Genomic DNA, 23,952 nt, shown 5'->3' with positions numbered 1-23,952 from the left:
AACACTGCAGGAGAAGGACTTGATGGACACATTGGGATGGTTTCCTGAACAGATTGTCCAGACCATCTGGCAGAAAGCCTCATCACCTAGTCTCACCAACAGGCACCAAGACTTTGACACCAATTAGATCATTTCTACATTCCTGGAGCATCAGTACCACCACACACTTCCTGCAAGATGACTTTAATGTGGACGAGATAATCGTTCAACTCTTTGCGGACTGTGGGTTTACATAGAGGAGGTTGGAGAAGGATGCAAGAGCCTGCATCACATTTCATCCCGAGTAGCTGTGTGACCAATGCCTTTCTGATCTATGAGCTACTCCCAGGGACGCACACAGAGTTAGGCATCAAATGCTGCTGGAAAAGCATCAAGATAATGCAAGATACCCTTTGGTCTACCCAAAACTTAATGGTCTGCTAGGCCATTGAAAAAAAGCCTCTAAATAATTAACACTAACATACCACTTGTGGATACAGAGGAGCTAACACTCTAGACCACTGTTATACAACCATCAAGAGTGCTTACCATGCCAGCCCACACCTACACTTTGGAAAGTTTGTTCATCTAGCTGAACTTCTACTCCCTGAGTATAGTCAGAGACTGAAGACCACAGCACCAGTGGTGAGGACCAGGAAGGTATAGACAAGGGAGGTCCAGGAGCGCTTACAAGACTGCTTTGAGTTAGTGGACTGGAGAGTATTCAGGGATTTATCTTCAAGTCTGAATGAATATGCCACAATTGTCACTGACTTCATTAAAACCTGTGTAGATGAGTGTGTGCTTATGAGAAGAACAGGGTGACCAGCCTTATTGACAATTATCCAGTAGCCCTCTACTGTGATGAAGTGCTTTGAGAGGTTGGTCAGGCTAGAATCAACACCTGCCTCAGCAAGGACCTGGACCCACTGCAATTTGCCTATTTGCATCTACAGCAGATGCAAGCTCATTGGCTCTTCATGCAGCTTTGGATCACCTGGACAATACAAATGCTTACTATATGTCAAGCTGCTGTTTATTGACTACTGCTCAGCGTTTAACACAATCATTCCTACAAATCTAATCAACAAGCTCCAAAACCTGGGTGTCAGTACCTCCCTTTGCAACTGGATACTTGACCTCTTCACCAGAAGGCCACAGTCTGTGTGGATCGACAATAACATCGCCACCTCACTGGTAATCAACACTGACGCACCTCGAGGATGTGTGCTTAGCCCACTGCTGTATACTTTCCACACCTATGACTGTGTGGCTAGGCACAGCTCAAATGCCATCTACAAATTTGCTGATGACACAATTATTGTTAGCAGAACTTCAGATGGTGACAGGAAGGTGTACAGGAGTGAGATATATCAGCTAGTTGAGTGGTATCACTGCAACAGCCTTGCACTCAACATCAGTAAGACTAAAGAATTGATGGTGAGCTTCAGATAGGGAAACACACTCCAGTTGTCAAAGAGTGATCAGAAGTGGTTAAGGCTGTGTAATTTCACATTCCCTGCTCTACATATTGATACAGTTACTAAGGAGGCACAACAGCAGCTATATTTCATAAAGAGTTTGAGTAGATTTGTTATGTAATTTCTACAGATGTACCATGTGGAGAATTCTAGTTGACTGCATCACCATTTGCTATGGGGGTTGGGGGGAATGACACAGTACAGTATCAAAAATAAACTGCAGGAAGTTGTAAACTCAGTCAGTTCCATCATGCGCACAAGACTTTCCAGCATCCAGGACATCTCCAAGGAGCAATGCAGCATCCATCATTGAGGATGCTAAGACATGACCTCTTCTCATTGCTACCATCTGGGACATGATACAAGAGCCTGAAGGCACACACTGAATGATTCAGGAACAGCTTGTGACCATAATTTGCTGCTTTTATTATTATGTAGCGCAATGTACTGCTGCCGCATAACAACAAATTTCATGACACGTGCCAATAGTCATATTAAACCTGATTCTGATATCAAGATGTCTGTAGAGGAATGTTGCCAACTGGTATATTCCAGGATGAAAGAATATGTCCTGATGGACACACTTGGTGCAGCCACCGCAAGGGCTCGGTGGGGAAGGACCACGGTATAGGATTCTTCTGCTATTGGGCAGAAAGAGGCCAGGTTGGGTGAGGAAACCCCTCAATTACCTAGGCCTCAGTACCTCCTTGTGCCACAAGAACCTCGATTTCCTCATGTGCAGATTGCAGTCAGTTCAGATTGGCAACAACATCTCCTCCACAATCTCTGTCAGCACAGGCGCACCTCAAGGTTGTGTGCTTAGATCCCTGCTCTATTCACTTTATACGTATGACTGTGAGGCTAAGCACACCACTGCTGATACCACTGTCATTGGCTGAATCAAAGGCGGTGACGAATCAGCATATAGGAAGGAGACTGAAAATATGGTTGAATGGCGCCACAACAGCAACCTCTCACTCAATGTCAGCAAGACCAAGGAGCTAATTATTGACTTCAAGAGGAAAAACTGGAGGGCCATGAGCCAGTCCTTATTGGAGGTTTAGAAGTGGAGAGAGTCAACAACTTTAAATTCCTCAGTGTTATCAGTTTGGGGGATCTGTCCAGGTCCAACATGTAAGTACAATTACAAAGAGAGCACAGCAGGGGCTCTATTTTCTTAGAAATCTGTGAAGATTCGGCATGTCATCTGAAACTTTGATAAACGTCTAGAGATGTGCAATGGATAGTACGTTGACAGGCTGCATCACAGCCTGGTATGGAAACACCAATTCCCTTAAACAGAAAATCCTACAAAAAACAATGGATACAGCCCAGTCCATCATGAGTAAAGCCCTCCCCACCATTGAGCACATCTACATGAGGTGCCGTTGCAGGAAAGCAGCGTCATCATCAATGGCCCCCACCATCCAGGTCATGCTACCTTCTCACACCTGCTATTGGGAAATAGATGCAGGAACCTCAGGACTCTCACCACCAGGTTCAGAAACAGTTACCCCTGAACCATCAGGCTCTTGAACCAGAGGGGATAACTGAACTGTTCACCCTATCACTAAAACTGTTCCCACAACCTACGGACTCACTTTCAAGGATTCTTCATCTCATGTTCTTGGTATTTATTGTTATTTATTATTATTTTTGATTTTTTTTAATTTGTAGGGCTTGTTGTGTTTTACACATTGGTTGTTTCTCCGTCTTGTCATGTGTGGTCTTTCATTAATTCTATTGTGTTTCTTTGTAATTAATGTAAATGCCTACAAGAAAATGACTCTTAGGGTTGTATATGAGGACATATATGTACTTTGATAATAAATTTCCTGTGAAGTTTGAACTTTTGAATTATTGTAGTACTGTATCACCCCAGGGGCCCACATGAGTGGCAACTATGCTATTGGTTTTAAGAGATGTAATAGAACTCTACTTAATGCATTGTCAATGAATATAAGAATGAAAAAGCATTGTACAGTTTATTCTTGTAAATTTTTTATCATTATGAATAAAGTTTATTTTGATATAAAAATTACAGTGCTGTCATTCAATCACATAAAAACTCCCATAAATGCATAAGCTTTTTACTCAAATTTTACAAGATTTAGTACAATTGGTGTATATAATATACACTGCAATGTAAAACCTTCTGCCTTCTTATATCAAATACATCTATTATTATTCTTAATTTCAGATTCTCTATTACAGAACGTTTACAGTTAAAGAAATTGTTTTGTTTCTTCTTTGTAAAATGCCATAATGTACAATATTTTGATTATTAATTTATCTGAAGACATGTTGCTGTCCAAGGACTGGTGAGCAGTACGTATATGCTGGAACTGACCATGTTGTGGCATATGATCACCCTCACTCCGTTTCTCGGATCCATTGGTAGCCATTAGAATTTAATTACACTTCGTAAACCCCAGTATACCGAACATAAAGAAAATCCAACCTGGGGAGAAAGAGAATTGAACTGTAAGTCCTTCATTTAAGCAATTTAATCTTGTATAATTGTTCCACTCAACACATACTATATTTACTAAACTATTTTTATTATTTACTCTTGGTAATATAAATGGAAGTATTGTAGCAATGTGCTACACACAGCGCTGAAATAACGACACACAGTCGGTAAGTCGTTTCGAGACTAGTTTATTCAAACTTCGCGGCGCTGGCATTTAATCCCTAGCGCCCGCCCTCTCCGGGCAGAAATGACGTCAGAGGTGCATTACCAAAGTCTCGCCCCGCGCACTGGCTATTTGTGAGCCGGTTCGCCTGCGCAGAAAGTGGGTCGCCACGGTATACAAATTTAAATATGTCTCTTCCCACAACTACAGCTTACCTTTGCAAGTGAGCACAGGAGCAGGAGTAGGTCATTTGATTCCTTGTGCCTATTCTGCCACTCAGCTAAATCATGGCAGATTTTTTACTTCAGTAAGCCCTATCTCTCATTCGTTTAATATCTTAAAGACCTATTGTTCTCTGTTTTATATATACTCAACAAATGAGACCCCACAACCCCATTGGTGGAGAGTTCTAAATATTTGCTATACTGTGAGAGTAGGCACCATAGAACCATAGTGGTTGGCATGACACTATTACAGCTCAGGGCATTCTGGAGGTTGGAGCTGAATTCTGGCACTGTAAGGAGTCTGTACCTCCTCCCTGTGGAATGGCTGGGTTGTCTCCAGGTGTTCCAGTTTCTTCCCAAAGTCCAAAGACCTACTGGGTAGCTTATTTGGTCATTGTAAATGGTCCTGTGATTAGGTTAGGGTTAATCGGGTTTGCTAGGGATTTGCTGGGGTGGTGTGGCCTGAAAGCCTGGAAGGAGCTACTCAGCACTGTATCACTAAATAAAAAAATAATAATAAATGTCTCATTGTTGTGTAGACCCCTGATTTTCAACATCCTAGCCAAGCAAAACATCTTAATGTAAAACATATTTTAGAGCATTGGACAGGATAGACATGAGAAGGTGTTTCCCCTAACTGAGGTATCTCAGATAAAGGGATCACAGTCTCAAAGTAAGAGGTAGATATTGAAGAGAAATTGTGTTGGAATTCCCACTCCAAAGAGTGGTAGAAGTTCAGTCATCAGTTCCATTCAAAACTGAAATTGATGGATTTGTGGCCATTAGAGGAATCAAGAAACACAAGGTCAAGGCAGAAACGTAGTGGAGAGGTAGAAGAACAGACATGGAGCAGGAACAAGGGGATGAATGACTTATTCTTGCTGTGATTTGTTTACACATTTTAACAAACATGCCTTCCACGATCATATCCTGTAACAATTATAAGCATTTTTCTGCATTCTTCTAAATCTAAAACTAAATAAACTTATCATTTCATAAACCCACTGTGTCATGAATCAATTTGCAAGTAAATTTTTTCTTAGAATCGCAGTCTGGACATGTACACATTTTTCCAGACAAGGTCTCACCAGGACCCTTTATTTATCTCTTTTACTTAAGTTTCTTTGCTATATTGGCCAACATATAACATGCCCAGTATGTTTTCCTAATTGGTCACTGTACCTGATCATTTAAAAGAGCATGTAGTTCATTCTACAAGCTAATACCTTTCCACTTCTAACCATTTAGAAATTGCTGGACCTTTCTATTTTTGGATAAAATGGATGACCTCATATTCTTCCATATATATTTCATCTCCCAAGTCCCACAATTTATCAATATCCTAACAAAGCCTTTCTGCATCTTTCCCACTACCATATGTCACATAACTTTGTATCTTTAATAAATTTAGATTTTAACCGTTATCTTCCATGGAAATTATTGACATTGATTATGAACATTTGGCTCATTAGGAATCATTGAGACCTTCCATTAGCTGCAGACTCACAAATGATAAAAACAAGTTATTTCCTATTAAACAATTTTAAAGCCACTACAGGTGTATATTACTCTTAATATTATGTACTCTAATATTGATTATTAACTTCTTATGGAATGCTTCTCTGGAAGTTCAAATTCGCCACAACCACTGGCAAACCCTTATCTATTCCTAAGAAACTCCTAATAGATTTAACAAATTTATGTAGTTCTCCAGTTCTATGAAAACAGCTCAAATCCAAAGCAGATTTATTTCTGGGGTAAAAATGCATTGCCGTGTATGTAACTGCAGGCATGATTTGTTTTGATTGTTTTCAAGGAATAGACACCCCTTCAGCTCATATCTACACGTGCTGGGGCCAAAATGAAAACCTACTCCAAATGAATTGGAAATAAAGGAAAGTGACGTTGCAGTGCTTCAGTTGGTAATGAGGAACCCTGAACAAAGAGAAGAAACCTACAAAGAAAAAACAGGAACAGCAACTTCTGGAGCTCTCAGCAGAGCTTTGGAAAGATATGAGGTACAGTACATCGGGGGAGCAGCAGGATTTCATCAGAGCCTTATTGCTCTGCTTTGACCCTTTAGAAATATTACTACTATTGTCCTATCCAAGTAGCCAAGTGTTTTTTGAAGGCAGTATTGCAAATTGGAATTGGGTGGGAAAAGGTCTGTGCAGTGAGCTGGGATGGACAGCAAGAGGGATCATTGTGGGGTTAGGGGGGAAATCCCAATTTGGAAGAGTGTGGCAGCACTCTGTTGTTTCAGCTACTACCACTTCTGTTTTAGTGTAAAATGGCAAATAGAAAACCAGCAGGAGAGATAGTCAATGTTTTGGTTGAAACCCTGCAGTAGGAGTAGCACTAATCTTTCACCAGGGGGAAGGATCTGAACAGTGGTGTCTGATCTCAGTTGCTGGAGTAATATCGATTACTTGAAAATTCACCATTTAGAGATTTCAGGAACATTCAGTTCTCCCTTCTGAAGAAAGCATTGAACAAACTGTTCTAAAGTATGATGTTGATTAATATAATAACACAGATACAGAGTAAAATAGGCTACTTTGTTGAATTGTTAATAACAAGAAATTCTTATGTACCCACAATTTTTATGTTCAAGGTAAAGGTTGAATAGGGATTCTTGTAGAGAAACGAAATCAAAGATCTCCTACTGCATAAATGTCGACTTTTCACTTGAACATGATGGTGAAGAAATGCACCAAAATACCAAAAACTAAAAATGTTCTGCAAGGTCATTGTTTCTAAACTTAATGAAATTAAATGTCTACCTGCAACATTATATTTGTGTATTAACGTACCATAACCTCACTCACTGCTCCTTTCTAGCAATTAACTTTTCTTCCTCCTGCTGCACTGAAGCATAAGCATGCACTTTCTTAGGTAAAAAAGCTTCACCACTCCTTTCATGATTCACCATGCTTTCCCGATCTCATAATGTTCTTTGTAAATCTGTCAATAACTGGCTCAAGGAAGGCACTGAGCTCCAAATTCAGCTACTGAACCCATGCTTCAGCTACTGTTGGAGTTCACAGTGCAAAAACATGAGGGATGGGAAGATAGCTAACTCATTGCAGTCTTTAAACTCTCTAAAGGAGCCGATCCCTCAGCCATGGGATTTGGTTGAACCAAATGATAAAACTCCAACTCAGGATTTGTAGGATGATTATCCCTACCTTCACCATAAGACCATAAGACATAGGAGCAGTATTAGGTCACCCGGCCCATCAAGTCTGCTCCACCATTCAATCATGGTTGATCCTTTCTTTTTCTCCTCCTTAACCCCAGTCACCGGCCTTCTCTCTGTAACTTTTGATGCCATGACCAATCAAGAACCGAACAATCTCTGCCTTAAAAACACTCAATGACCTGGCCTCCACAGCTTCATGTAGCAACAAATTCCACAAATTCCCCACTCTTTGGCCAAAGAAATTTCACCGCATCTCTGTTATGAAAGGGCGACCCTCTATCCTGAGGCTGTGCCCTCTTGTCCTAGACTCTCCCACCATGTGAAACATCCTTTCCACATCTACTGTCTAGGCCTATTAACATTTGAAAGGTTTCAACGAGATCTCCCCCATCCTTCTGAATTCCTGTGAGGACAGACCCAGAGCCATCAAACGTTCCTCGTATGATAATACTTTCATTCCTGGAATCATCTTTGCGAACCTCCTCCGGACCCTCTCCAATACGAGCACATCCTTTCTAAGATGAGGGGCCTATAAGTGTTCACAACACTCAAGGTGAAGCCTCACCAGTGCCTTATAAAGCCTCGGCATCATATCTTTGCTCTTGTATTCTCGACCTCTTGTAATGAATGCTAACATGGCACTTGCCTTCCTCACCACAGACTCAACCTGCAAAATAACCTTCAGGATGTTCTGCACAAGGACTCCCAAGTCCCTCTGCATCTCAGATTCCTGGATTTTATCCCCGTTTAGAAAATAGTTCACACATTTATTTCTACTACCAAAGTGCATGGCCATGCATTTTTCAACATTGTATTTCACTTGCCACCTTCTTGCCCATTCTCCTAATCTGTCTAAGTCCTTCTGCAACCTATCTGTTTCCTCAACACTCCCTGCTCCTCCACCAATCTTTGTAAATCCTGCATACTTGGTAACAAAGCCATCTATTCCATCATCATAATCATTGATATACAGCATAAAAAGAAGTGGTCCCAACAGAATTACTAGCAGCCAACCAGAAAAGGATCCTTTTATTCCCACTCGCTTCCTCTTACCAATCAGCCAAGGCTCTAACCATGTTAGTAACTTTCCTGTAATACTATGGGCTCTTAACTTGGTAAGCAGCCTCATGTCTGACACCTTGTCAAAGGCCTTCCTAAAGCCCAAATATACAACATCCACTGCATCCCCTTTATCTATCCTACTTGTAATTTCCTCAAAGAATTCCAACAGGTTCATGAGGCAGGATTTTCCCTGAAGGAATCCATGCTGACTGTGTACTATCTTGCCCTGTGTCACCAAGTACTTCATCACCCCATCCTTAATAATTGACTCTAATATCTTCCCAACCTCTGAGGTCAGGCTAAAGGCCAAGTTATACTTCTACGTCGAATCAACGCCGTACCCTACGCTGTAGCCTGACACACACCTCCCCAAAAATGTAACTACGCGTGGCAGCGATGCAGACTGCAACAACTGTGATTGGTCTGCTTGGTAGCATCGCATTTTCTCCTACGCATTTCCGGTTGCTTCTGAACGATGAACCAAATCGTCAAATCTACCTGCCGACATTCGAAAATATTTGAAATGCATTTCCTCGTCCATGTCTCTCAGTGCCCAGACAAGCACAGAAAATTCACCCTCCTTCTGCCTCAGTCCGTTCAATAGTTGTACTAATGACAATATACTGGACTGGTCAAAGAACACTGAGGCTGTCTACAAAAAGGTTCAGAGCCGTCTCTATTTCCTGAGGAGACTGAGGTCCTTTAACATCTGCCGGACGATGCTGAGGATGTTTTACGAGTCTGTGGTGGCCAGTGCTATCATGTTTGCTGCTGTGTGCTGGGACAGCAGGCTGAGGGTAGCAGACACCAACAGAATCAACAAACTCATTCATGAGGCCAGTGATGTTGTGGGGGTGGAACTGACGGTGGTGTCTGAAAAGAGGATGCTGTCCAAGTTGCATGCCATCTTGGACAATGTCTCCCATCCACTCCATAATGTACTGGTTAGGCACAGGAGTACATTCAGCCAGAGACTCATTCCACCGAGATGCAACACTGAGCGTCATAGGAAGTCATTCCTGTCTGTGGCCATCAAACTTTACAACTCCTCCCTCGGAGTGTCAGACGCTCTGAGTCAATAGGCTGGTCCTGGACTTATTTCCACTCGGCATATTTTACTTATTATTATTATTTATTTATTTCTGGGTTTATTTTGCTATATTTCTACACTATTCTTGGTTGGTGCAACTGTAACAAAACCCAATTTCCCTCGGGATCAATAAAGTATGTCTGTCTGTACACACCACCTGTCCAACATCTTCTCTCTTTTCTGCGTTGCAGTAATTTCAATAAAAGTAACTCTTGTTCAACATTTATTAGCTCCAACTCCAACATGATGCGCTCAGTTTCAGTCGCCATTGTTTGAAGTACATGAAGAAACTCAACACAGTGGCACAGAAACCCCACCGCCAACTAGTGTTTTTGTTGTGAATTGCAGAGCGACACAGACACACTAACGCACAAGTATAAATGCTCACAACGGTGTAGGTCACTTGCCTAGGCTACGGCATAAAGCCTACACAGAAGTATAAATTAGCCTTAACTGGTCTGTAATTTCCTTTCTGTTGCCTTCCTCCTTTCTTAAAGAGTGGAGTGACATTTGCAATTTTCCAGTCCTCTGGCACCATGCCAGAGTCCAATAATTTCTGAAAGATTATTTCTAACACCACCACAATCTCTAATGTTACCTCTTTCAGAACCCTAGGCTTCAGTTCATCTGGTCCAGTTGACGTATGTACCTTTAGGTCTTTCAGCTTTTTGAGCACCTTTTCTCTTGTAATGGTAACTCCACCCACTTCTCTTCCCTCACACACTACAACATCAGGCACACTGCTGTAGACAATAGACAGTAGGTGCAGGAGTAGGCCATTCGGCCCTTCTAGCCCACACCGCCATTCACTGTGATCATGGCTGATCATACACAATCAGTACCCCGTTCCTGCCCTCTCCCCATATCCCTTGACCCTGCTATCTATAAGAGCTCTATCTAACTCTCTCTTGAAAGCATCCAGAGACTTGGCCTCCACTGCCTTCTGGGGCAGAGCATTCCACATATCCACCACTCTCTGGGTGAAAAAGTTTTTCCGCATCTCTGTTCTAAATGGCCTACCCCTTACTAAACTCTTAAACTATGGCCTCTAGTTCTGGACTCACCCATCAGTGGGAACATGCTTCCTGCCCCCATTACCATTTTGCCCACTAATCTCCTATGTGGGACTTTATCAAAGGCTTTCTGAAAGTCCAGGTACACTACATCCACTGGCTCTCCCTTGTCCATTTTCATAGTTACATCCTCAAAAAACTCCAGAAGATTAGTCAAGCATGATTTTCCCTTTGTAAATGATCCTTCTACTGCTATCCAAATGTGTCGTAATTTCCTCTTTTATAATTGACTCCAGCATCTTTCCCACCACTGACATCAGGCTAACCGGTCTATAATTCCCTGTTTTCTCTCTCCCTCCTTTCTTGAAAAGTGGGACAACATTAGCCATCCTCCAATCCGCAGGAACTGATCCTGAATCTATAGAATCTACAGAATGCTAGTGTCCTCCACCGTGAAGACTGATGCAAAATACTCATTTACTTCATCAGCCATCTCTTTGTCCCCCATTACTATTTCCCCTGCCTCATTTTCTAGTGGTCCTATATCCACTCCCATTTCTCTTTTATTTTTAACATATTGAAAAAAGCTTTTACTATCCACTTTGATATTATTTGCTAGCTTGCTTTCATATTTCATCCAATTTTTTTTAGTTGCTCTCTGTAGGTTTTTAAAAATTTCCCAATCCTCTATCTTCCCACTAATTTTTGCTTTGCTGTATGCCCTTTCTTTTGTTTTCACAATGGTTTTGACTTCCCTTGTTAGCCATGGTTGTACTATTTTACCACTTGAGTATTTCTTCATTTTTGGAATACTCATGTCCTGCACCTTCCTCATCTTTCCCAGAAACACACTCCATTGCTGCTCTGCTGACATCCCTGCCAGCAGCTTCTTCCGATTTACTTTGGCCAACTCCTCTCTCATACCACTGTAATTTCCCTTACTCCACTAAAATACTGCTACATCAGATTTTACGTTTTCCCTAAATTCACGTGTTGTTCTAATTAGTCACAAGATCATTTACACAAAAGTTATGCTGTCACCAAATCTTTGAAAAACTGCATGAGGCCGTCACATTGCCTGCAGTGCCTTGAATTCTTTTGAAACACAGTGTACCAACATTCTGCGACAATAACCAACCTGGTACTTGTACATGGCGGGGGTAAAGGGGATAGAAAGGCATTTATCAGGAGAACAATGCCCTGTAACAGCTCTAATTTCCCTATATTTTCCAGGGCTCCACTCCCTAGACTAGCATCTGTATCTTTAACTGTTATTGTGCTAAAATACAGAAGGGGATTTGCAAGTCATCACCAAAGAATGTGCAATTAACTATGGCTTTCTGAAGCAGCTAAATTGCACAGATTGTCTGGGTTTATATGAGCATTGGCACTGGACCTGTGAATAGTCCTGGGGCAGGAAACAGATGCAGAGGCCAGAATTACATCACTCCAAGTTCACTTACATCTAACTTGCATTTCAATACCTACGGTAACTGCATTCAATTCACCTTTGTTGAGATCTGAGACTACATGGAAACATGATGCACAGAATTTTGGGTCTTTTTTTCCTCCACATGATATTCAGGAGATATATTCCCACCGGAACTATTCCAGAGGGAGAATATAAAACAGCTACTGAATATATAACTCTGCATCAGTTGGTGCAAAAAGCTAGTAAACCGAAAATGATGAAATCACTAATCCCAGGAGTTATGAATAAACTGCAACAAAAGTTGATGCTATACTTATGCTGATTGGCATTCCATTTTACAACATACTTTCCCCCTGTAACTTGGCAATAATGATAGGAATGAGGTTAACATTAAATTCTTCTTTTCCTTTTAGAAAATTTAACTCATGGCTGAAGCTTTAAGAATTCAAATGCTGGAAATGTTATAATTTGGTTCAGAACTCACCCCAGTGTTATATACCACATGTACATTGGTGCAGGTAATTTCGTATTATTGTAAACAATCGAGCATCCAACCACATAACTTCCACTGTCAAGCACATTAGCAACACTGTCTCCCAGTGTCAACAATGAAATTGACTAGAAACTTGGACCAGCAAAGTCAGAGCCTCATTACTCAGCAGAAAGTGATTCACTTCCTGGCATGACAAAGGCTGTCCTACCATCATGAAGCTCAACATCACCCAGGTCAAAGCCGCCACTTGAATGGCACCACCCCAAATCACTGACTAACACATGAATCTCAACTAGCTTCAAGGATCTCTATAGATGAATAATGTACACTAGCCCTGCCTCTAATGCCCAATTAATTAAATACATTAAGTGGACCAGTAAGGTGACTCCAGGTTGTCTATTAGTGAGCACTACTTACTGCACCCATTCACTCCCTAATGCTTTCCATTTGTAATATGACCAACTTCAGAGGAAGAGACTGTGAGAAGTCATGATGTCACTACCGTGAATGCATCAGTTGAAGAGAGATGGGAACATGTGGGTACAGTGGCTAAGGGACTCAGATTACACGGAGAGACAGAGGGTACATCAAATTTAATGGCAGAACATTCAACCTTTTTGCCATTGGCCAGGATGTGGATGACCTTTCCTGGAAGGTCACCTATAATAATTCATTAATATTTTAATTTTTTACCCTAAAAAAATCTGAAATAAATTTTGGGTAAAATGTAACATTTTGCCCAGAGCTGTGACTCTGAACTCAAGGCAGGCCCTGCTATAATCTGAATCTATGCAGTATTAGAGTACTGCAAATCCTCATTCACCATCACGAGGGAACTATTTACCTAGTCTACTTTTTGGTCAGCATACTGCAATTCCTATACATTAGATTAGTTTACACCTACATCAGTATCCTCTCAAATCTAATCAATAAGCTTCAAGACCTTGGCCTTAATACCTCCTTGTGCAACTGGATCCTTAATTTCCTCACTTACAGTCCCCAGTCAACTCAGATTGGAAACAATATCTCCTCCACAATCTTCATCAGAACTGGTGCATTACAAGGTTTAAACTCCTGCTCTACCTGCTCTATACTTATGAATACGTGGCTAAGCACAGCTCCAATGCCATACTCAAGTTTGCTGATGACACCACTGTTGTAGGCTGAATCAAAGGTGATGATGAATTAGCATCTAGCAGGAGGATGAAAATCCGGCTGGGTGGAGCCACAGCAACCAAGGAGCTGATTATTGACTTCAGAAAGAGGAAACCAGAGGTCCATGAGCCTGATCTTACCAGAGGATCAGCAACTTTAAATTCCTCAGCATTACCATTTCAGGGTACTTGTCCTGGGCCCAATACATAATTGCAATTATGAAAACAGCACAGCAGTGCCTCTACTACCTCAGGAATTTGTCAAGATTCGGCATAGCATCTAACACTTTGACAAACTTTTATAGATGTGTAGTGGAGAGTATATTGACTGACTGCATCACTGCCTGGTATGGAAACACCAATATCCTTGAACAGAAAATCCTACAAGAAGTAGTGGATACAGCCCAGTCCATTAAGAGTACATCTACATGAAAGGCTGTCACAGGAAAGTAACATCAGTCATCAAGGGATCCCCACCACTTAGGTCATGCTCTTTTCTCACTGCTGCCATCAGGAAGAAGGTACAGGAGCCTCAGGATTCATACCACCGGGATCAGGAACAGTTATTATTCCTCTACTATCACTTTACTGCAAGCTATGGACTCACTTTCAAGGATTCTTTTATCTCATGTCTCGATATTTATTGCTAATTTATTTATTTATTATTATTTCTTCCATTTTGTATTTGCACAGTTTGTTGTCTTTTGCAACACTGGTTGAATGCCCAGATTGTGCGGTCTTTCATTGATTCTATTATGGTTATTATTCTATCATGGACTTATTGAGCATGCCTGCAAGAAAATTAATCTCTGGGTTGTATATGGTGACATATATGTACTTAGAAAATAAATTCACTTTGAACTTTGGTATTTTATCAATTTAACAGGCTGTACACCAAGACCACTACAAAGCTTTCTTCTGTTGTCTATCAGTGAGCATTATGTCTGGTGCTCTTTGCCTGTTTTCTGGAACTAATTTATTCTTTGGAAGGGACATAACTGTTACATGGTAAGAAGTGCTTTGAATAGATAATTTTTCTATGTCTGACCAATGTATTTTCCAGTCAGGTCACAGGTGCAACCACTTTGGGGGGGGGGGGGCGAGCAAAGAGGGAGATGGGAATCATGGGAAATATATTCAACAATTTTGTTTTGTATATTTCATAATCTAATGTCAACCCGTATCCTCCTACCAGAAAATATTGGAGATGTGACTTTCCAAGTCTTTACAGGAATGATTTTAACCCTTTACATTTCCTGGAAATCAACTCATGCTTTTCCGAGCAGGATGAAAGATGCTAATCTGAAACTTTCGGTTTCTGATGTATTTGGAACTTGTTGCATGCTGTTTAACCTGAGCATCTGACTGGGGAAGCAGCCAAGTGGGACTATCTCAGACAGACATATTGGTCAGCATGGGTTCTCAGGCCAAATATCCTGTTTCTATGTTATATAACTCAATGACTCTATGATTCTGAGGAGGAGGGAACTAGAAGCAAAACAAGGACAAATATGATTTTATTTTTCAATATCTTATTTTTTGGACTTCCATGGTGAGACTAGCAAGTAAAGAAAAGATCCTGTAGCCTCCACAAACTGCATTCAAAAGAGTTCCACCATCAATTGACAATCATCATTGAATCATAAACCCTTTCCTTCCTACCTATCTTCCACTCAAAGGACTTACCAACTATTACTGCTTCTCAACATAGAGCAGCCCTGTGCTAGTTATTTCACATGGGAACACTGACTGTCCCTTTGCTATAGATGCTGCTTAACCTGCTGGGTTTCTTCAGCAAACACGAGGAAATCTGCTGATGCTGGAAATTCATACAACAACACACACAAAATGCTGGTGGAACACAGCAGGCCAGGCGGCATCTATAGGGAGAAGCGCTGTCGACGTTTCGGGCCGAGAACCCTCGTCAGGTCTCGGAGGTCTCAGGTCTGATGAAGGGTCTCGGCCCGAAACGTCGACAGCGCTTCTCCCTATAGATGCTGCCTGGTCTGCTGTGTTCCACCAGCTTTTCGTGTGTGTGGATTTCTTCAGCAGTTTGTTTTTTTTAACTCCAGATATCAGTGTCTGCAGTCTCTTATGTCTCCTGTTTCTAACCTGCTACCTTCTGTTGGTTTCAGGTTGGTATCTTACCAAAAACATGGAAGTCCAGAGTAAGAGTTCTGGTCTTATCCCAGTTGAGAAAGCCCTCTCACAATGGACCTGCATCACCAAATATCCTTTTCAAGTTAAAAATGGAACATAGTATGAGTTTGTCATTAAATAAGTTTGGTCCATTCTGTTGAGGTACCATTCTGATGAGCTCCACTAAATTAGCCCACATCTAACTGGCTTTCTGCTTGCTTTATTCAACATATGGTTACTGAAAAGCATCAACACCTGAATTATGACATAAAAGTAGGAAAAACATTTTTGAGAGACATTCCAATTCGTAAATCCACTGTCATCCTAGACTTTGTGGACATGTAGCACTCCAAGCTAGAAATTCATTCTTTTGCACAGCCAAGTTGTTTCAGGATTCTCAGTATGGATGATGTAGTCTAATTAATAGGGTATGTCTCTAACACTCTAAATTAGGTCTCTAATTTAAAGGGGGGGTTTGTCTTTCTTGACCCCAGGCTATGAAGTCTGACATTTAGTAACAATGGTAGGAATTAAATTACCTTTTTTCTGTTGGTTTGACAATCTCTTCCAACAGAGAAGAGTATCTGTTTTGAAATTCTAATGACTTGCAAACAATGAGGTAAATAGATAGTCATTATCAAGTGCTTTGATAATGGATACATTAGCATCGGTGATGATTCTGACATCCTGGTGTAAGGCTACGTCCACACTAGACTGGATAAATCTATAACCGAAGCTTTTTCTCTTTGTTTTGACCCTCCGTCCACACCACACTGGATAAACCCGTAACCGAAGTTTTTCCCTTCGTTTTTACTCTCCATCCACACTAAAACGGCATTTTCATCCCCCAAAACCGGAGCTTTTCAGAAACGATCTCCAACGTGTGTATTTTTGAAAACGCCGGATTGGCCAGAGCAGTGTGGACGGGGTAACCGGAGAAATCTGAAAACGCTGTCAGACGGCAGCGGCTATTTCATTGTTTTCTTGAACGCAACCTAATAATTTCAGGGTAGACAGCAACGAGACTGACGCCAGAAGAGTTAGAAATGTACTCACCAAATACTTTGACCCATAACTTACTGAATAAATAAGTATACTCACTTTGCCCTGTTTTCTGTCCTTGCTCGAATGAAGGTGGTTTACCTATTTATGCAAGTACTTCTTTGACAATAGATGTGAAACAGCCTAATGTAACATTGTATGGAAATACAAGATAACACTGATGCAGACACATTTTATACATTTAATAAGGTGTTTTATTAATGTAACAGAGTTGGTCAGTTTTTCAATGTTCATCATCAGCCAGGTCAATCTGTCTGTGAACTCCCTGTCAGTTGCCTCTGTATGCTCCAGTATTAATTTTTTTTTTACTTTTAAGTTCTCCTGCACGAGAGCCAACAACTGTCCATCATTTTAAGATTTTCTCATCTGTAACCACACAAACGCGCACTTTCACGGCGAGATTTGACACCAAACATGTTGCTTGTTTTCGGTAGATGTGTCCTGTGCACGCGCAGTAGGAGATTCACTGAAATCTCCATTTTAATGTGGACAGAGATATTTAAAGAAAACGCACAGTGTGGACGCCTATTGTTTTTACGCGAAACCGGTGTTTTCAAAATTATCTGGTCTAGTGTGGATGTAGCCTCAAATGGCATTTTCCTCCCCAGAAAATAGAGCTTTTCTTTTTTTTAAAACTTTTTTTATTGAGTTTTCAGATAACTACAGAAAGAAGAAGAAAAAAAGAATACCCTTCCCCCTCCCCTTAGCCCCTCCCCCTAACATCACTATAGAAAAAGAAAGAAAGAAAGAAAGAAAGAAAGAAAGAAAGAAAGAAAGAAAGAAAGAAAGAAAGAAAGAAAGAGTGCCTGGATATTGGAAGATCCCCACATGCTCGTAAGAGGTAAAATTTCACTTTTATCCCAATTTATTTTGTAACCTGATATTTTCCCATATTCTTCTAATCTATAGGATAATTTATGCCGTGAGTGCAATGGGTTTGTTAAATAAAGCAGAACATCATCAGCAAATAAGTTAATCTTGTATTCTTCCTGATTAACTCTGAAACCTTAATATCTGGGTCCATTCTAATTAATTCAGCTAATGGTTCTATCGCCAACACAAATAAAGCAGGTGATAATGGACAACCTTGCCTAGTTGACCTTGTTAACTGAAATGGTGTTGACCATTTTTCACTACTTTAGCTTTGGGATTAATATTTAAGGTTTTAATCCATTTTATAAAAGATACCCCTAATCTATATTTTTCCAATACCTTAAATAAAAATCCCATTCCAATCTATCAAATGCTTTTTCTGCATCTAAAGCAACTGCCACACTCATTTCCTCCCTCTTTTGAGCCAAATGAATTATACTAAATAACTGAGTTACATTATCTGCCGATTGTCTATTTTTAATAAATCCTGTTTGATTCATATGTATTAATTTTGGTAAGTATTTAGATAGTCTGTTAGATAAGATTTTTGCTATTATTTTATAATCAGTATTTAACAAAGAAATAGGTCTATATGGTGTTGGCTTTAAAAGATCTCTATCTTTTTTTGGCAATACTATTAAAATAGCTGTCGAAAAAGATTCTGGAAGTTTATGCGTTCTTTCCGCTTGATGTATTAACTCCATAAAAGGAGGAATTAATAAATCTTTAAACTTTTTATAAAATTCAGGTGGAAAACCATCTTCTACTGGAGATTTATTACTTTGAAATGATCTTAGAGCTTCTTCAACCTCTTTTAATGTAAAAGGCATATCTAATCACTTCTGTTCTTCCGTATTTAATTTTGGAAGAGTTATTTGTGATAAAAACCTTTCTACCTTGACATTATCATTTTGTGATTCTGGTTTATACAATTCAGAATAAAAATTCTTGAAAGTTTCATTAATTTCTAAAGGTTTATAAGTAATTTTATTTACTCTTGTTCAAATTGCATTTATCGTTTTAGAAGTCTGGTCTGTTTTTAACTGCCATGCAAGGACCTTATGTGATCTTTCACCTAGTTCATAATATCTCTGTTTAGTTCTCATAATTGTTTTTTCTGTTCGATATGTCTGAAGTGTATTATATTGTAACTTCCTATTAATAAGTTGTCTTCATTTTTCTTCTGTCATATATCTTTGAGATTCTTTTTCTAATTTTGTAATCTCTTTTTCCAATTGATCTATTTCTATCATATATTCCTTCTTAATTTTAGAAGTATAACTTATTATCTGACCTCTCAAATATGCCTTCATTGCTTCCCACAGTATAAATTTATCATCAACTGAATGTGAATTTGTATCTAAAAAAAACTGAATCTACTTTTTCATAAAATCACAAAAATCTTGACGTTTTAGTAACATTGAATTAAATCTCCATCTATAAATTGATTCCTCTTTATCTATCATTATCATTGTCATTATCAAAGGAGAATGATCTGACAATATTCTCACTTTATATTCCATATTTTTCACTCTATCTTGCATATTCGTTGACAATAAGAAAAAATCTATCCTTGAATATGTTTTATGTTTATTTGAATAAAATGAATAATCTCTTTCTTTTGGGTTAATTCTTCTCCATATATCAATCAAATTTAAGTCTTTCATCAATGATAGAGTTAATTTTGCTACTTTTAATTTTGTGACAACCTTTGTTGATCTATCTAAAACTGGATCTAGACAAAAGTTAAAATCTCCACCTATTAATATTTTGTCATGTGCATTAGCCAAATTCAAAAAGACCTCTTGTATAAATTTTACATCATTTTCATTTGGTGCATAAATATTCATAAGAGTCCATAATTCTGAAAAAATTTGACAATGTATAATTACATATCTCCCTGCCGAATCAATTATAATACGTTTTGTATTTTAATTGGTAAATTTTTATTAACCAAAATTGCAACTCCTCTCGCCTTTGAATTAAATGAAGCTGCAATAACATTTCCAACCCAGTCTCTTTTTAATTTCTGATGTTCTATCTCCATTAGTGTGTTTCTTGTAAAAAAGCTATATCTATTTTCATTTTTTTATGTATGTTAAAATTCTTTTTCTTTTCACCAGTCCATTAAGCCCATTAACATTAAAACTTTAAAAATTCAGTAAATTAGTCATTATTTTCAATTATGTTACTCCAATCTATAATAATACCTAATCTTTCAACTTTCATGGTATCTTGGGAAATCTTTCTAAAATTCTCCATGTTGCTATGTGTGCCCCCACCGATCATCCAGGCAGAAAGATAGAAGAAAAATAGAGTATAAAGAAAAAAACAAAATACCCCCCTACTAATGTTGTGAAAAAAAGAGAACACAACATTACCCCCCTCTGTTGTACGGGTCATGGCGATCGCCATGATTACACACGTGAATCCCGTAGTAATCAATCCAAAGCTCCCCAGCCCCCCCCCCCCGCAACATAAAAAAGTATATATATAAGAAGAAAAAAATACTATTCTCAATTAGTATTTCTGAAATTTTGCTTTTCTCCCCTATGTCATCCTTAAATGTCCATCACTTCCATTCACTGTCTCTGTCTTCATCTTTAATCCATTACACTTGGAAATCTCTATGTGTAATTAGTGAGTAGTTGGAAGTTTTTGTGCAAACTCCTCCGCTTCTCGATAATCAGTAAAAAATCTTCTTTTTCCCTCCTCCAAAAAAATTATCAGTGTTGCTGGGTGACGCATTATAAATTTATAACCCTTTTCCCATAAAACTTTTTTCGCTGGGTTAAATTCCTTCTTTCTCTTCAAAAGGTTATAACTTATATCAGGATAGAAAAGAACTGCCTTCCCTGCTATCATCAATGGCCCGTTTCTCTTTTTGGCACATTGGGCAGCTGCCTTCAGGATCTTTTCTTTATCTTGGTATCTTAAGCATTTTATCAAAATTGATCGTGGATTTTGGTCAGCTTGAGGTCTTGACCTTAAGGCTCTATGAGCCCTTTCAATTTCAATTAGAGTTTCTCCTTCCATTTCCAATTTTTCAGGAATCCATTTTTGAAAAAAATTTATTGGATCTTCTCCTTCTATATCTTCTTTAAGTCCAACAATTTTAATATTATTTTGTCTACTAAAATTTTCAAGCTTATCAACTTTTTCCAACATTTGTTTTCTTTCTGATGTCCAAGCAGTAATATCATCTTCCATTTTATTCACTCTTTCAACCATGTTTTCCGTTGTAGTTTCCAAATCTATAATTCTCTTTTCCATTTTTTCCTGTCTTTTTGTCATTTTCTCAAACATAATCTCCACATTTATCATTTTTTTATTACTTTTAATGCGTCTAATTTACGCATTTTTTGCATCAAAGTCTTTTCTATATTTCCAGAAGAACTTTTACCTCCATCTTCATCTGATTTTTCCAGAGAATCTGAATCTCCCTCAGATTCACTTTCACTTTCGGTTTCAATCATAACTGGGATTTGTAGTTCAGGTTGTCTCGTTTGCGCATGCTCCTTCCTTCACGTTTGCGCAGTTCTAGTTGGTCTTTTTCGTTAGAAATGGTCGATGTTGCCCCAGTTTCCTGTTCTGTATCGCCGGTGGTAAAATGTACCTGAGCCTGCGGTTCTTTGGCAGAGGTGGACCTTGATTCTGTTCCAACTTGCGTTGTCTTCACGGTAGTAGTTTTCTTCATCTTCTGTTTGTAAGGAATAACTTGAAACAATCCGGAGTAGTTTATAAGTAACTTTTAGAAAGTATTGACTAACTTTTCTCCACTTAAACATTAATTTACTGATTTTTTACGGGACAGCTGGGTTCCAGCGTCTCGATCCTACATCATCACGTGACGTCCCCCCGAGCTTTTCTAAAATGCTCTCCAGAGTGTATAAATCTGAAAACGCCGATTGGCTGGTGTAGTGTCTACGGGGATACCAAAGCTTTTTAAAAACACTGTCATGACGTGCTGGAACAGACATGATTTATACATTTAACAAGGTGCTTTGTTAATGTATTGCTTGCGCAAACATTCAATAGATGCAATTGTCACTACTTCCAAAATGTCATTTTTAAGTAGTAGCTTATGTTTGGCACAGATGTGAAAATGTTAAGGCCAAAAAAGGAAAATTATAAGTTTCACTTTTACTCAGGTAAAAATAAAATCACTTTTCCCAGTAACTCATATTATTGCACATGTTAAATACATCGAAATAATACAGAAAGACATGGCAAAAGTAAAGGCAAACAAATGAGGTAACAGCAAATTTCACTTTTGCCCAGTAACAAGCCTTATTACATTTAGTTGTAGCTGTCGTCCCTTTCATCGGTGAAGAGACTATGGCTGTAGGAAATGTTTCCAATGCTGTCCGTGAACTCCCTGTTGGTTGCCTCCACACGCTCCAGTACTTGCTTATTTAGCTTTAAGTCCTCCTGCGCGAGAGCCAACAGCTGTCCGTCGTTTGGCAATTTCCTTTTACATTTTTCTAGTCTGTAACTGGACAGACGCGCATCAAGTCTTTCACGGTGAGATTCGACACCAAACATATGCCTTGTTTTCTGTAGATGTGTCCTGTGCATGCTCAGTAGGAGGAGATTCGCCCAAATACCCGTTTTAATGTGGACGGAGGTATTTTCAAAAACGCCTGGTGTGGATGCCTATCGTTTTTACGCGAAACTGGTGTTTTCAAAATTATCCGGTCTAGTGTGGACGTAGCCTAAGACAGGTTGGTTTACACCCAGATACTAAACAGAGGGGAATAAGGAAGGCAAACACATTGCCCACAAAGGGAAAGGTAACATACTAAATGAGCAAGATAATGGTAAAATTACCTCCAAACCGACCAGAGATGAGGAAGCGACTATTTTTCATGCAATCATGACATTTTATATACAATCTAAGATGCTGAGTATCAGGGTATAAAACAAGGAACACACAATTCTAACCAAAATATTTCCCTCTCTGCAAACAAAATGTCTCCTCCCAAGATCCACCTCCAAAAATGCACCATGAGTCTTTAGCTCAAACCCAGCCAACTGCTAATTTAAACCTCAATCAAGAAAAGCCTTAGGGACTTGAATAATGACAGGATATATTTGCTTGACTATTAAAATTTCTATATGATATACAGAAAACAAAGATATTCCCAGATATTCTGAGTAAAAGCATACAATTGATTTAAAAGAATTCTACTGCAGCTGTTACAAATCGGAGGTAAAAATAAAATTGCTTGGAAGGTTCAGAGAAACTGAACTGGTGCTTCAGGTTTACGATTTTTCTCAAACGCTCATTTACATGATACACTGGCTCTGTTTCTCTCTTCGTGTTGCCTGACCTGAAGTTTATCTTCAGCATTCCGTCATATCCTATACAATGCATAATGTATTAGAAAGTTAAACATCCCAGTATAAATAATGCAGCCCCATTTCACATCTATATTAGGCAACATCAGGCTAGATTAGTTTTTTACATGGTCGCTGGAAGGACATTCAGTGTGCTATGCCTCTACAGTGCCAAAAACCTCCTGCCTTAATATACATTATAGAAGTAAAATTATTTTCACCCAAAAACATTGGACACTTATCTTCCCCACACCAGAGAGTGATCTAGCAACAGAAAATCTGGAAACATTCAGCATGTTAGATGGTATTTGTGGATGGCAAAATAATTAATGTTTTGTGGATTAATGTTTAATCTATTTCCCTTCCAACAGCTGTGTTCCCAGTATTTTCTGTTTTTTTTTTTGTCTCTGATATTCAGCATCTGCAGTTTTAAAAAATTTGCTTTTATCAAATACAGGATATCAGTTACACATTCAAGAAAATGTATAGCAATCTTGTATTTATACTTAGGTTTGCCAGCTCTGGCTGGACATATTCCTGTAAATTTAATTCTATGACCAGTTGCTTCCTGCTTCCATTGGCAAATCACCTCATGTAACCACATTCCCAATTCAATTTTATATCCTTTTATCTGATTGGCTGATTCCCAATTTCATACAAACAGCCCCTTTTCTTCCCAGTTTCCATTTTATATTTAACAACTAATATGCCAAAGTTTTTGTTTTTTTAAAAAGACACATCAATCTTTTTTTCCCAAGTGTCCTGACAGCTC

The 23,952-nt window shown here is 39.2% G+C and overlaps 1 protein-coding gene across 1 annotated transcript in view; it reads right to left on the bottom strand.

Annotated features, from left to right (window-relative positions):
• Positions 1-3,454: 3,454 nt before the first annotated feature.
• agmo (alkylglycerol monooxygenase) overlaps positions 3,455-23,952 on the bottom strand; it is a 354,023-nt gene continuing 333,525 nt past the window's right edge. Inside the window, exon 13 of the mRNA XM_073052942.1 lies at positions 3,455-3,921. Within this exon, the coding sequence (XP_072909043.1) occupies positions 3,865-3,921 (57 nt within the window). The 3' untranslated portion in view covers positions 3,455-3,864. The remainder of the gene's footprint in view (positions 3,922-23,952) is intronic.

Source organism: Hemitrygon akajei, chromosome 8 (assembly GCF_048418815.1).
Source record: "Hemitrygon akajei chromosome 8, sHemAka1.3, whole genome shotgun sequence".
NCBI classification, from domain to species: domain Eukaryota; kingdom Metazoa; phylum Chordata; class Chondrichthyes; order Myliobatiformes; family Dasyatidae; genus Hemitrygon; species Hemitrygon akajei.
The sequence above is the reverse complement of the archived record's forward strand: the minus strand, read 5'-3'. Positions and strand labels throughout refer to the sequence as shown.